At 43.7% G+C, this 12,916-nt stretch overlaps 1 protein-coding gene across 1 annotated transcript; it reads left to right on the forward strand.

The window, feature by feature from the left end:
• Positions 1-650: 650 nt before the first annotated feature.
• Positions 651-10,831, forward strand: LOC120986912. Its single transcript, XM_040415596.1, has 2 exons — positions 651-963; positions 10,102-10,831. Exons 1-2 carry the CDS (start codon positions 947-949, stop codon positions 10,736-10,738), a joined length of 654 nt encoding a protein of 217 aa, XP_040271530.1. The 5' UTR covers positions 651-946; the 3' UTR covers positions 10,739-10,831.
• Positions 10,832-12,916: the final 2,085 nt, after the last annotated feature.

Genomic DNA, 12,916 nt, shown 5'->3' on the forward strand with positions numbered 1-12,916 from the left:
GATCTTGATTAGTCTCTTGAGCAGGGGTTGCACAGTAGTCAGGAGTTCAAAGAAGTTGCTGGGGGAGGGGAACCCTTTCAAAAATTTGCTGTAGAGCCCAGTCATTTCTAGTTACGTCACTGGGCCTAAGGCTTTATTCACACGTGTTTTCGTCAGTGTTTTGTATCAGTGATTGTGATCCAAAACAAGGAGTGGACCTACACAGAGAAAAGGCATAATGGAAAGATTGACACCTGTTCTGTGTTTTTGACCCGCATTTGGTCTTGGCTCACAATCACTGATGCAAAACACTGACCAAACACTGATGTGTGAATAAGGCCTTACTCTGCAAATTTACCCAGAGTGTTGGAGCCTGGCTAGAATTTGTTCTTATGTAACCCCAAAAGCTATACAATTAAATAACATAGCTCAGGTGAGGAGTCCATGCATAACCTAATACATAGGGATACTGGGATTCTGGATTTTACTGGCAACAGTTATACAAAATCAAAAGTATACGGGCAGACCTGTTTATCCAGAATGTTGAGTACATCGTGTCTCTGCTGAGAAAGTAGGAGACTTGTAGGGCTTGTTCTTCCGTCTAAGGCACTGTCTGGAGTCAACTAGTTTCTACATCCCAGAGATGCCAACCTGGGAAAGGCTTTCACAGGGTCATCCTTGGGATAATATTAAAAAATAGAGATTCCACCAACCTGAACAGTTCATACTAGAGGTTCAGCTAGACAGTTTTTTGGCATATGATCTACACTAACTGAAAGCCTGGTTAACCCCTTCAGTACCAGGCCTAACAGCTGAGCACCGCATCCCAGACAGGACAAGCAGATTACAGAGCTTCTGTGTCCTGTCCTTCTCACCAGTGCTGGTACTAGTAAAAGGGATGTGTGAATTGCCTCTTCCAGCCCAGCAGCAACCATTGCCAGTGTGAAGGAGCACAGAAGTGCAAGCAATGCAGGGAAGCTACATGTAAGTCCACTTTCATCCATGTCTGTTTATGGGCCCATCAGTGTGTTACACTGTAAACTGCTGCTAGGAGCTGTGCATATATACTGTATACTGTGGGTGGATGAGCTGTGCATATATACTGTATATTGTGGGTGGAGGAGCGGTGCATATATACTGTATACTGTGGGAGGAGGAGCTGTGCATATATACTGTATACTGTGGGTGGAGGAGCGGTGCATATATACTGTGGGTGGAGGAGCGGTGCATATAGACTGTGGGTGGAGGAGCGGTGCATATAGACTGTGGGTGGAGGAGCGGTGCATATAGACTGTGGGTGGAGGAGCGGTGCATATAGACTGTGGGTGGAGGAGCGGTGCATATAGACTGTGGGTGGAGGAGCGGTACATATAGACTGTGGGTGGAGGAGCGGTGCATATAGACTGTGGGTGGAGGAATGGTGCATATAGACTGTGGGTGGAGGAGCTGTGCATATATACTGTGGGTGGAGGAGCTGTGCATATATACTGTATACTGTGGGAGGAGGAGCTGTGCATATATACTGTATACTGTGGGTGGAGGAGCGGTGCATATATACTGTATACTGTGGGTGGAGGAGCGGTGCATATATACTGTATACTGTGGGTGGAGGAGCGGTGCATATAGACTGTGGGTGGAGGAGCGGTGCATATAGACTGGGCTGAGGAGCGGTGCATATAGACTGGGCTGAGGAGCGGTGCATATAGACTGTGGGTGGAGGAGCGGTGCATATAGACTGTGGGTGGAGGAATGGTGCATATAGACTGTGGGTGGAGGAGCGGTGTATATAGACTGTGGGTGGAGGAGCTGTGCATATATACTGTGGGTGGAGGAGCTGTGCATATATACTGTGGGTGGAGGAGCTGTGCATATATACTGTGGGTGGAGGAGCTTAGTTTTAAGGGGAGGGGGGTTGGAGTACACATGCCGTGGGCTCATGCCCCTGATGTTTTAGGACCCTAGAAACACCCCTGGTCTACTGACCACTTTGACCCCATATACATTTCATAGAATTTAGTAACACTTGGCTGTGAAAATAAAAAAACTTTTAAGAAACTTAAAAAAAAAAAATTCCAATAAAATGTTGCTTTAGGCCCCGATTTTTTATTTTCACAAGGGGTAATGGAAGAAAAAGGATCCTATAATCTGTTTTGCTACCTCAACTGCTGTATGGGTACGTCTTAGGACTCAGAAGAGAAGGAGCACCATATGGTTTTGGAGAGCCGATTTTGCTGGAATGGTTTTCGGGCACCATGTCACATTTGAAAAGATCCTCAAGTACCTCTACAGTAGAAACCCCCCAAAAAAGACCCCATTTTGTTAACTACACCCCCAAGAAATTATTCAAGGAGTGTAGTGAGCACTTTGACCCAACAGGCGTTTCATAGAATTTAGAAACACTCGGCTGTGAAAATGAAAAGTTAGGCTCAAAGGGGTATCAAGAGAAAAAGGACACCAGAATGTGGTATCAATTTCTTATTGAACGCAAAATCCCATATGTGGCCGTAAACTGCAGTGTGGGCACACTGCAGGGTTTAGAAGAGAAAGACCACCATGTGCATTTGATGCCTAGTTCGGTGATTTAAACAGTGCTAGCCAAAAATTACAGGAGGTTAAATGAAAATGGAAATCCCCAAGAAAAGACCCCAAATTAGAAACCATACCCCACACAGTATTTAACGAGGGGTGGAGTTAGCACTTTGACTGAACAGGTGTTTTGCAAAAATTAATTCACAGCAGATAGTGCAGATATGCCATTTCAGTGCCCAATATGGTGTGTCCATCGTGTGCCAGTCTGAAAAGCAAGTCATATTATTATTCTGCTGGGCTTCCTGGTTTTATAAACACCCTACATGCGGCCCTAATCTGTTCCTTGGACATACAACAGAGCGCCAGAATAAATGAGCACCAAGCGCTTTCAAGGCCCAATGTGGTAATTTACGTATCTTGTTCTAACTGTAGAGTTTCTCAGGTGAAATAATAAATGGAACCCCTCAAGGTATTTATTAAGAAGTGGAATGAGCATTTTGATGCCACTGATATTTTGTAGAAATAAATGTGCAGCAGACCCTTCAAAGTGAAAATTAAATTTTTTTCCACAGATATGGTATTTCAGTGCCCAATATGCTGTGCCCAGCTTGTGCCATCTGAGACTCACTCCAACCTACGTGCATTGATAGGCAGATTCTACTAGGTACATAAATTACATAAACGTGGATGTAAGCTGAGCCCCTGAGGAACACGTACTTTGGAAACCCCATATAAGTCACCCCGTTTTTGGAAACTACACCCTTCAAGTTATCTATCCAGAGGTGGAGTGAGCATTTTGAGACCACAGATGTTTTGTAGAAATGAATGAGCAGGGGACAGTGCAAAATGAAAATTGCAAGTTTTCCACAGATATGGCATTTCAGTGGCCAATATGCTGTGCCCAGCTTGTGCCATCTAAGACACTCCACACCTGTTAAATGATTAGATGGCTTCTACTGGGTAGGGAAATGCCATAAATGTGGACAGAATCCGCTGTCTGGGTACACTGGAGAGTTCAGAAGGGAAAGACCACTTTTTGCTTTTGCAGCAGATTTTGAGGGATTGGTGTATCGGCACCTGGTTGCTTTTCACCAGCCTCGGGGTACCAGTACAGCCATTTTCTGACAACCATACGTTTTTTGAATTTTCTTTTGACAGAGCTGTGTGGGGGCTTATTTTTTGCAGGATGAGTTGCCATCATCATTGGTTCTATTTTGGGGTACATAAGAGTTTTGGTCACTATTTATTTCCCTTTTTGGGAAGCAGGATAAAAAAAACAGCAACTCTTCCACTGCTTTTGGGTTTTGTTTTTACGGTATACACCATGTGGATAAAAAAAACATGTTCTCTTCATTTTGCTAGTCAGTATGATTATAGAGATACCAATTTTATATTATTTTTGATGTTTTAACACTTTTACACAAAGCATTTTTTTTTTTAATAATCATGTTTTTGAGTCACCATTTTCTGAAAGCCAAATCCTATATAATTTTTTTAATTTCTGTTTTTGGCTTGTTGAGGCAATGTTTTCATTGGTACCATTTTGGTGCACATAGTACTTTCTGATCACTCAATATTACACTTTTTGTGAGGCAAGGTCACCAAAAAATGGCTTTTCTGGCACAGTTTTTATTTATTTTTTACGGCGTTCGTCTGACGGGGTAGATTATTGGATATTTTTATAAAGCAGGTCATCACAGATGCAGTAATACCTAATATATCAATTGTTTTTTTTTTATTGTACATGGCTTGATGAGGGGAAATTGACCTTTTTTTTTTTACTTGAAACTTTCATTTTTTGTATTTATAAAACACCTTTTTACTGTTTTTTTTTAATTTTTATTTTTGTCACACTAAGGGACTTCAATACACTGCGTGCAGAATTATTAGACAAATGAGTATTTTGACCACATCATCCTCTTTATGCATGTTGTCTTACTCCAAGCTGTATAGGCTCGAAAGCCTACTACCAATTAAGCATATTAGGTGATGTGCATCTCTGTAATGAGAAGGGGTGTGGTCTAATGACATCAACACCCTATATTAGGTGTGCATAATTATTAGGCAACTTCCTTTCCTTTGGCAAAATGGGTCAAAAGAAGGACTTGACAGGCTCAGAAAAGTCAAAAATAGTGAGATATCTTGCAGAGGGATGCAGCACTCTTAAAATTGCAAAGCTTCTGAAGCGTGATCATCGAACAATCAAGCGTTTCATTCAAAATAGTCAACAGGGTCGCAAGAAGCATGTGGAAAAACCAAGGCGCAAAATAACTGCCCATGAACTGAGAAAAGTCAAGCGTACAGCTGCCAAGATGCCACTTGCCACCAGTTTGGCCATATTTCAGCGCTGCAACATCACTGGAGTGCCCAAAAGCACAAGGTGTGCAATACTCAGAGACATGACCAAGGTAAGAAAGGCTGAAAGATGACCACCACTGAACAAGACACACAAGCTGAAACGTCAAGACTGATTTTTCTAAGGTTTTTATGGACTGATGAAATGAGAGTGAGTCTTGATGGGCCAGATGGATGGGCCCGTGGCTGGATTGGTAAAGGGCAGAGAGCTCCAGTCCGACTCAGACGCCAGCAAGGTGGAGGTGGAGTACTGGTTTGGGCTGGTATCATCAAAGATGAGCTTGTGGGGCCTTTTCGGGTTGAGGATGGAGTCAAGCTCAACTCCCAGTCCTACTGCCAGTTTCTGGAAGACACCTTCTTCAAGCAGTGGTACAGGAAGAAGTCTGCATCCTTCAAGAAAAACATGATTTTCATGCAGGACAATGCTCCATCACACGCGTCCAAGTACTCCACAGCGTGGCTGGCAAGAAAGGGTATAAAAGAAGAAAATCTAATGACATGGCCTCCTTGTTCACCTGATCTGAACCCCATTGAGAACCTGTGGTCCATCATCAAATGTGAGATTTACAAGGAGGGAAAACAGTACACTTCCCTGAACAGTGTCTGGGAGGCTGTGGTTGCTGCTGCACGCAATGTTGATGGTGAACAGATCAAAACACTGACAGAATCCATGGATGGCAGGCTTTTGAGTGTCTTTGCAAAGAAAGGTGGCTATATTAGTCACTGATTTGTTTTTGTTTTGTTTTTGAATGTCAGAAATGTATATTTGTGAATGTTGAGATGTTATATTGGTTTCACTGGTAAAAATAAATAATTGAAATGGGTATATATTTGTTTTTTGTTAAGTTGCCTAATAATTATGCACAGTAATAGTCACCTGCACACACAGATATCCCCCTAAAATAGCTAAAACTAAAAACAAACTAAAAACTACTTCCAAAAATATTCAGCTTTGATATTAATGAGTTTTTTGGGTTCATTGAGAACATGGTTGTTGTTCAATAATAAAATTAATCCTCAAAAATACAACTTGCCTAATAATTCTGCACTCCCTGTATTTCAGGGTTTGATCCTGTTTCAATGCGGTACAATACATACTGTATTGTACTGCATTGAACTATCGGTTTTACGCTGATAGGTCGCCTTTGAGACCCAGTCTGGGGGGTGGGCCTCATAAGCCTCCATATCTGGCATTGCAAGGCCTATGGTTGCCATAGCATTCATTGGCCCCCACAATCACAGAGCAGGGAGCTGATGGAGAGACAGAGGGAGCTCCCTCCCTCTGCAAGCCCCTTATATGCATCAAAGGGGTTAATCCACTGGCACTGGAGTTTTTACAGATGCTGATGGATACAGCCAGTCACCTACTGCTGAATGAGCAGATGCATCTGGGATTCTTGGAGGGGAAAGGGTTGATCCATTCCAATATCAGGAAGAGACAAGTGCTTTGATGACACTAGAAAGGGATCAATTGTCATTAAAACTTCTGATAAAAGGGGCAACAATTGTAATCATGGATTAAAACACAATACTTCAATATGTGTCAATATATAATGGACAACCTACTATGGGTTCCTCTCTGTGAACCCTACAGGGATTCTCAGGCTACCATTAAGAAGCATCTAAGGGAGGCCAGACAACAAAATCTGATTAGCAAACATGAACTTTCTTTACAATACCCTATCTTAGCATCTTTTTAAAGCCACACAAAAATACATAAGGGTCTGGATCCATTGAGGCAGACCCATAGTTTTCAGGCATTGGGAGCTTCATGGAAAACATCAGTATGTATGTGGATAGGATTCTCAGACCTATCATTCATGAGAGACTCTATGGAGGTGTTAAATAGACTTTATGGGGTTTCCTGTGAATCTGACTTTATTGACTAACTACGACATACGGTAGAAGTCCTTTATTGCTTGATACTGCACAAACAGGGCAGTATGGTGGTCTTCCACCAGCTAAGGTGGTTTCTATGGGGGTCCTTGTGCACCAACCTACATCAACCCCTTTCTGGGCTGGTGAGAAGGGGAGATTGTGTTCAACAAACATATGGGTGAATAGATATCTCTATTGTGCTATGGCTCAAAATTATAGACGATGGGGGTCATTTAATATCAGATATACGTCAGTTTCCTGGCATATAACTGTTGCAGATTGTGCCGCAAAGCTTATTTGCGCCGCAGTTTGCGACTTTTCCCCGCTAACAACAGGTCTAAACAAGACAGCCTACCTGTCTCATTTATCATTGTATATGCCTGTTTTTGGCATAGAAAATGGTCTAAATACAAGCCAGCAAGGAAGCAGTCTTACATTTAGATCGGCAGTGGATGTGCCGAAGTTATGTATGAGTCTGGCGCCTCTTCATAACTTCCCCGCAAGGGGTTATCAAGACTGGCGTCTAAAACTCTGGTCTTGATAAATGACCCCCAATGTCTTTATATAGGGTGGCCCATGAAAAAGTAGCCTGCCTCCAGGGATGGTATGACAAGATGAACGAGCAAATGGGTATTTTTTTTTAATTACCCACATGTCACAAAGATGCTTAAAGTGGTCCCCGTTCACATCTATGCATCTTTGGGCACGGCGGATTACGCTGGCGGATTCTGCTTGCAGCTCTTCAGTGATGCTGCAGAAGAAAAAGTGTCCTGCTTTTTCCAACAAGATGGGGCAACATGCCACAACTCAGAACTCACGGGTTCATGAACTGTTTACGGGCGAGCGAACAGTGAGCAAGGGGTTATGGTCACCACGTTCCCCAGACTTGTCCACATGCGATTTTTATCTGTGGGGAAATTTAAAACAGAAAGTGTCCGCTAACAATCCACATCCCTGGATGAACTCAAGGAAAACATCAAAAACACTATCCACAGCATCACAAGTGTAACATCCCAGAGTTATGTTGCTAAACTCTTTTTCCCCGCTACTATTTGTTGGTAACATGTGCCTTGTCATCTAATGTGATTTTATTTAATATTCCTCACATATGTGCATTGAAAGCCTTGTTTGAATGTAATTTGCTGTAATTTCCATGGAAACCAGCAGGTGGCAGCAATGTGTTAGCAGGACCTTAGTTCAGTTTAGCATATCTAGACTGGAATAGTACATTCCAGTTTAGCTCCCCCCTCTTTGAGCAGAGTGGGCTCGCCCATGTCCTGCCTCATGGGGAGGGAAGGAAGTTACAGTTAGTGTGCCAGCCACCCCGGCTAGGGGAAGGCTGTGCTGGTAGGAGCTCCCAGTTCTAGGGATCCCAGTCCAGGATCGTGTCTCGGCTGAGACCAAAGATCTTCATTCCCAGTCTGAGCCTTCAGCCTCAACTGGTGACAAGCAAGCAGCCACCTCCAGAAATCCAGGAAGAACCATTCCCTGTGAGCTAACTGTGAGTACAGGAAGGATGCATCGAGGAAGCATGTGGCCCATCGCATGAGGCCTTTGGAATGGGATAAAGCAGATAGCAGAGATCGGGATTATTTAGGTAAGTGCAAGCTATGTCATTGTTGTGTCCTGCCCCTGTGTTATCCCTAATTGTTTTTACAACTGCTATATTCAGGTCTTTATCATTTCTTTTTTGTGGCCAGCGTTTAATTATGTACTGGCCTGTGCCTATTTAGATCCTTCCAATTTATTCAAACACCACCATGTTTTAATGGATGTCTTGACTTTAGCTACAGCACATATTAGTAATGTATACCCAGCATGAGCACATTATAGTTTTGGTTATATATGGCCCTGTTGTAATTGTTATTCCAACATCTGTCTCCTTTCCATATAAAGTATTATTAGTAAAAGGCCTCGAACAAATAATTTCCTCCTTCATGCAATTATTGTACCTTGGATCCGCTGCTTCACATGAGTACCAAAAAGTACTGTCCGACATTAGGCGGGAGCTAACAGAAAAGGGCTACAGTGGGGATGATGGTCTCCGTAAAAAAAGGCCTTAGATCTACACTGACCAGTTGCAGTTTTTACGCCCTGTCATGGACTTGAGGCCGTAAGTTTTTTGGAAACATAAAATAGTCTTTGTAACGGTATATATGTCATTGGCCAGTACCATAATATAGCAGACCTTTCTTCTGGGTTTGGTGTGCAATATATGATGGCGTTGGCCAATTACAAATGCTTTATTTGAGTCACCAGATGCATAGTTCTCCCCAGGGGCATAGCTATAGGGGGTGCAGAGGTAGCAGTCGCTACCGGGCCCAGGAGCCTGAGGGGGCCCAAAGTCCCTTGTGCCATATAAGAGGACACTGGTATTATAGAAAGTACATGCTGGTCAAGTTACACCTCTGGCTGAAGGGAAGGGGTTAGGTCAGGAATTTGGATTGGGGGGGGGTGCTGTTTAAATTTTTGCCTCAGGTGGCACGAAGGCTATGTGTTTCCCTGTCCCTTGCCACAAAGTAGGGGGCCCAAGCTGAACTCTTGCACCAGGGCCCATGAGCCTTTACCTACGCCTCTGGTTCTCCCCTTTTTATAGGCGCTTTCTCATAATCGGGGTGACCGATTGTTGTTACTCCCGAAGGTTTTTTAGCACAGACTCATGTTGGCACCTTTTTATTAGTTATTTTTCAAAGGTGTGGTTTTTAAGACAGTTAAAGGGGACATTCGCTTGATGTGTGTCCAAGTTGGCATAAACACATGCTATTTTAAATGTTTTTTTGTGTGTTTACCGTTTTTGACCTATTTTTAATATTGTACTCTATAACCCGCATGAGCAAAAACCCCAAAAATGTACATATCCTTACTATGTCAAGCAATGCAAATCTACTTCTCCGTTTATATAGACCAGGGATGCTCACCCTACGGCCCTCCAGCTATTCGAAAAGTACAACTCTCACTATGACCTTATAGATGTAGGCTGTCTGAGAATGATGGGAGTTGGAGTTTAGCAAATAGCTGGAGGGCCGCAGGTTGAGCAGAGCTGATGTAGAAGGTCAGAATATCAGCACTTGGTTAGCTCCGGAATGTGTGTGAATGTTTTGGTGCTGGACAGCTCAAAACAACCAGCTATTTTGAAATATGTTTTGGCCTATAACAAAGCCACAGTCCTTCAAAGGGTGGATTCTGTAATGTGTCCTTAAATGTTTATGGAAAACCTGAAGATTTGTTAAACTTATGTGATCTATCTCAGCTTGCCTTATTGTAGACATACAGCACTATGTTTCCCATAATGCTTTTGATGTTTTGTAATGTAATTTTGCCATAATGTAATATATGTTTTCATGTCATTTATCTTTACAGGACTGTGGACAGTCTGGATGACCCTGAGGATTCTGACTTGGGAGGGGAGGAATCGCCAGCACTCTTTTCACCTGCTTCATCTCCTGCACCAACACTGGCTGAGGAGCCAATCCCACAGCCAAGAGAACCTGCTGCCATTTCTGAAGGGAGCCCACAAGAAACACACCAGCCTCAGGCCAGGCGAAGAAGGAGGAATGTCCGTCAGTCTTCCTCTGGGCAAGATATTCGGGAAATGATAGATGCCCGAGTAACCGATTTCTTTGCCCAGAGGAGGAGTGACGGACAAGAGGAATGTGTTTTAAGGGGTCTGGGGCCATTACTCTGCCGGGTCCCTATGGAGAGGCATAATATGTGTGTCGCCTCATTAGTGGTTGTGATTGAGATGTATGCCTCCCACTACCAGGGAGACATACACTTACACATTACTGAGCTACGGCATAAATTAATGAGGCAATCCTATCAGCAGCCCACCATGTACCCGCATCCCCCACAGCCACCACAAGTGACACCTTTCCATGGCCAACAAACCTGCAGGTTCCCAGAACCAAACCCACCCCTTGGCCAGCAGAGTAATCAGGGCAGTTATGGTACATGGGCACCACATCCTGGCCAGGTTCGCCCGGGATACGCCACATAGGCCCCAGATCCTGCCCATGTCCACCCAGGTTCCTCACCTGGCCCTGATCCTGGCCATGTCCACCCAGGTCAATCATCTGGCCCTGATCCTGGCCATGTCCGCCCACATCAGCCATCTGGGCCTCATCCTGGCCATGTCCATCCAGGTTCATGATCTGGCCCTGATTCTGGCCATGTCCGCCCACGTCAGCCATCTGGGCCTCATCCTGGCCATGTCCATCCAGGTTCATCATCTGGCCATGTCCGCCCACGTCAGCCATCTGGGCCTCATCCTGGCCATGTCCGTTCAGGTTCATCATCTGGCCCTGATCCTGGCCATGTCTGCCCACGTCAGCCATCTGGGCCTGATCCTGCCCATGTCCACCCAGGTCAATCATATGGGCCTGATCCTGCCCATGTCCACCCAGGTCAATCATATTGGCAAGGATCCTTCACAAGAGACCTTTTTGACTTATAATTTTTGAAAATGTTATTATTTATTTAATGTTATTTGTATTTATTTTGTCTAGACAGGGATTGTCTTTGTATTTTGTTTGGGGGGGGGGGGGGGGGCAAGGGTTTTAGTAAATACTTGATTGAAAAAAATCACTTGTCTTCAGTAATTTATTGTGAGACAAATTACATTAAACAGGTAAACACATTTCAACATAATAACAGACACACACAATACTCCTAGTACTATCACTTTAATGATCACTATACTTGCCAAATTATCAATATTTAAATGAGGTATTAGAAGGTTTTTGGGACCACAGATCAACTAGATTATTGATTTTTAATACAGTCGACTTTCAAAAGCATCTTTATTATTTATATTCAATGTCAATATTTTTATGGCCCAAAACCTCAGCCCGCAAGCCCACATCAAGGGTACTCATTCTCTTGCGAGTCCCTACACTCAACTACAACATAAATTCAATATTCTATCTGAAAAATTAAAAAAAACGAACGAGAACAGAATAAATCAAACACTGCCACGAATAGCGTCCATCTGCCATGGCAAGGATCCCTCTGGGCTGAAAAAGTCTGCATAGAGTTCCCGAACTGCAATGCCTGCAGTCCCAGGTCGTCTATGCAGGGTCCTATCCAAACCCAAAACTGATGATGTAGGAAATTCTTCCATGTCAACAGAAGAGGAAGCCTCGTGAATCCTAATGAAGTTGTGTAGAACAACACAAGCTTGAATCACCAGGGTAGCATTCTCCAGATCCATTTGTATGGATGACAAAAACACCCTCAACTTGCTAGAGAGTATTCCAAATGCGCACTCAACATACCGACGGGCACGAGTCAACCGGTAATTGAAAATACGCCTCCTGAGATCCAAACCACGCTTTGGGAAGGGCCGCATAACATGGTGAGTCAATGCAAACCCTTCATCCGCCACAATCACAAATGGAGCCAGGGGACCAGAATATCCGGGCAGTGTTCTGGACTCGGGCAGGGCAAGCAGGTTGGCACGAAGCCGCTCACCCATTCTAGAAGCACTAAAGACATGAGCATCTGCAGTGCTTCCATAGGCCCCGATATCAACCATTATAAACCAGTAGTTACTGTCAGCAACAGCCATGAGCACTACCGAAAAGTATTGGTTATAATTGAAGAATCAGATCCCTGAGTGAGGAGGCTTCTTTACACGAATGTGCTTGCCATCCATTGCCCCGATGCAGTTTGGAAACTGTGCAGCAAAATTTAAGCCCTCAGCGATTCGAACCCAATCGTCCGCCTTGGGCTGTGGCATCACTGTCTCTCGGAGTTGCTGCCAGATGACATGGCAAGTGTGACGCACAATCTGAGAAATCGTCAAGGTTCCCAAAAGAAACTCAAAATGCAGGGATGCAAATGAGTTCCCAGTTGCCAAGAATATGTAGACAAAAACAAAAAAGGTGACATCATTAATTTGGCCAAAATTAGTCACATCATGAACATGGTTCTATGTCCATTTTGTAGACTATCATTTTATCCACAAAATGGTTTAACATCCGATAAATACTTTCAACAATAGGGGTGTGGGCCGACTCCCACAAGCTATGTTACGCCTATTGTGGTGACGCCATTTCCATGCTGAATGTATGGGAAACGTAGAATGATGTGACCACTCAGCAGGATGATGGCGTTGGCATACACCAAACTTAAAAGCTATAAATACAGGACTACCGTTCATCTTTGCATGTTATTT

This window comes from Bufo bufo, chromosome 1, assembly GCF_905171765.1.
Source record: "Bufo bufo chromosome 1, aBufBuf1.1, whole genome shotgun sequence".
Classification (NCBI taxonomy): domain Eukaryota; kingdom Metazoa; phylum Chordata; class Amphibia; order Anura; family Bufonidae; genus Bufo; species Bufo bufo.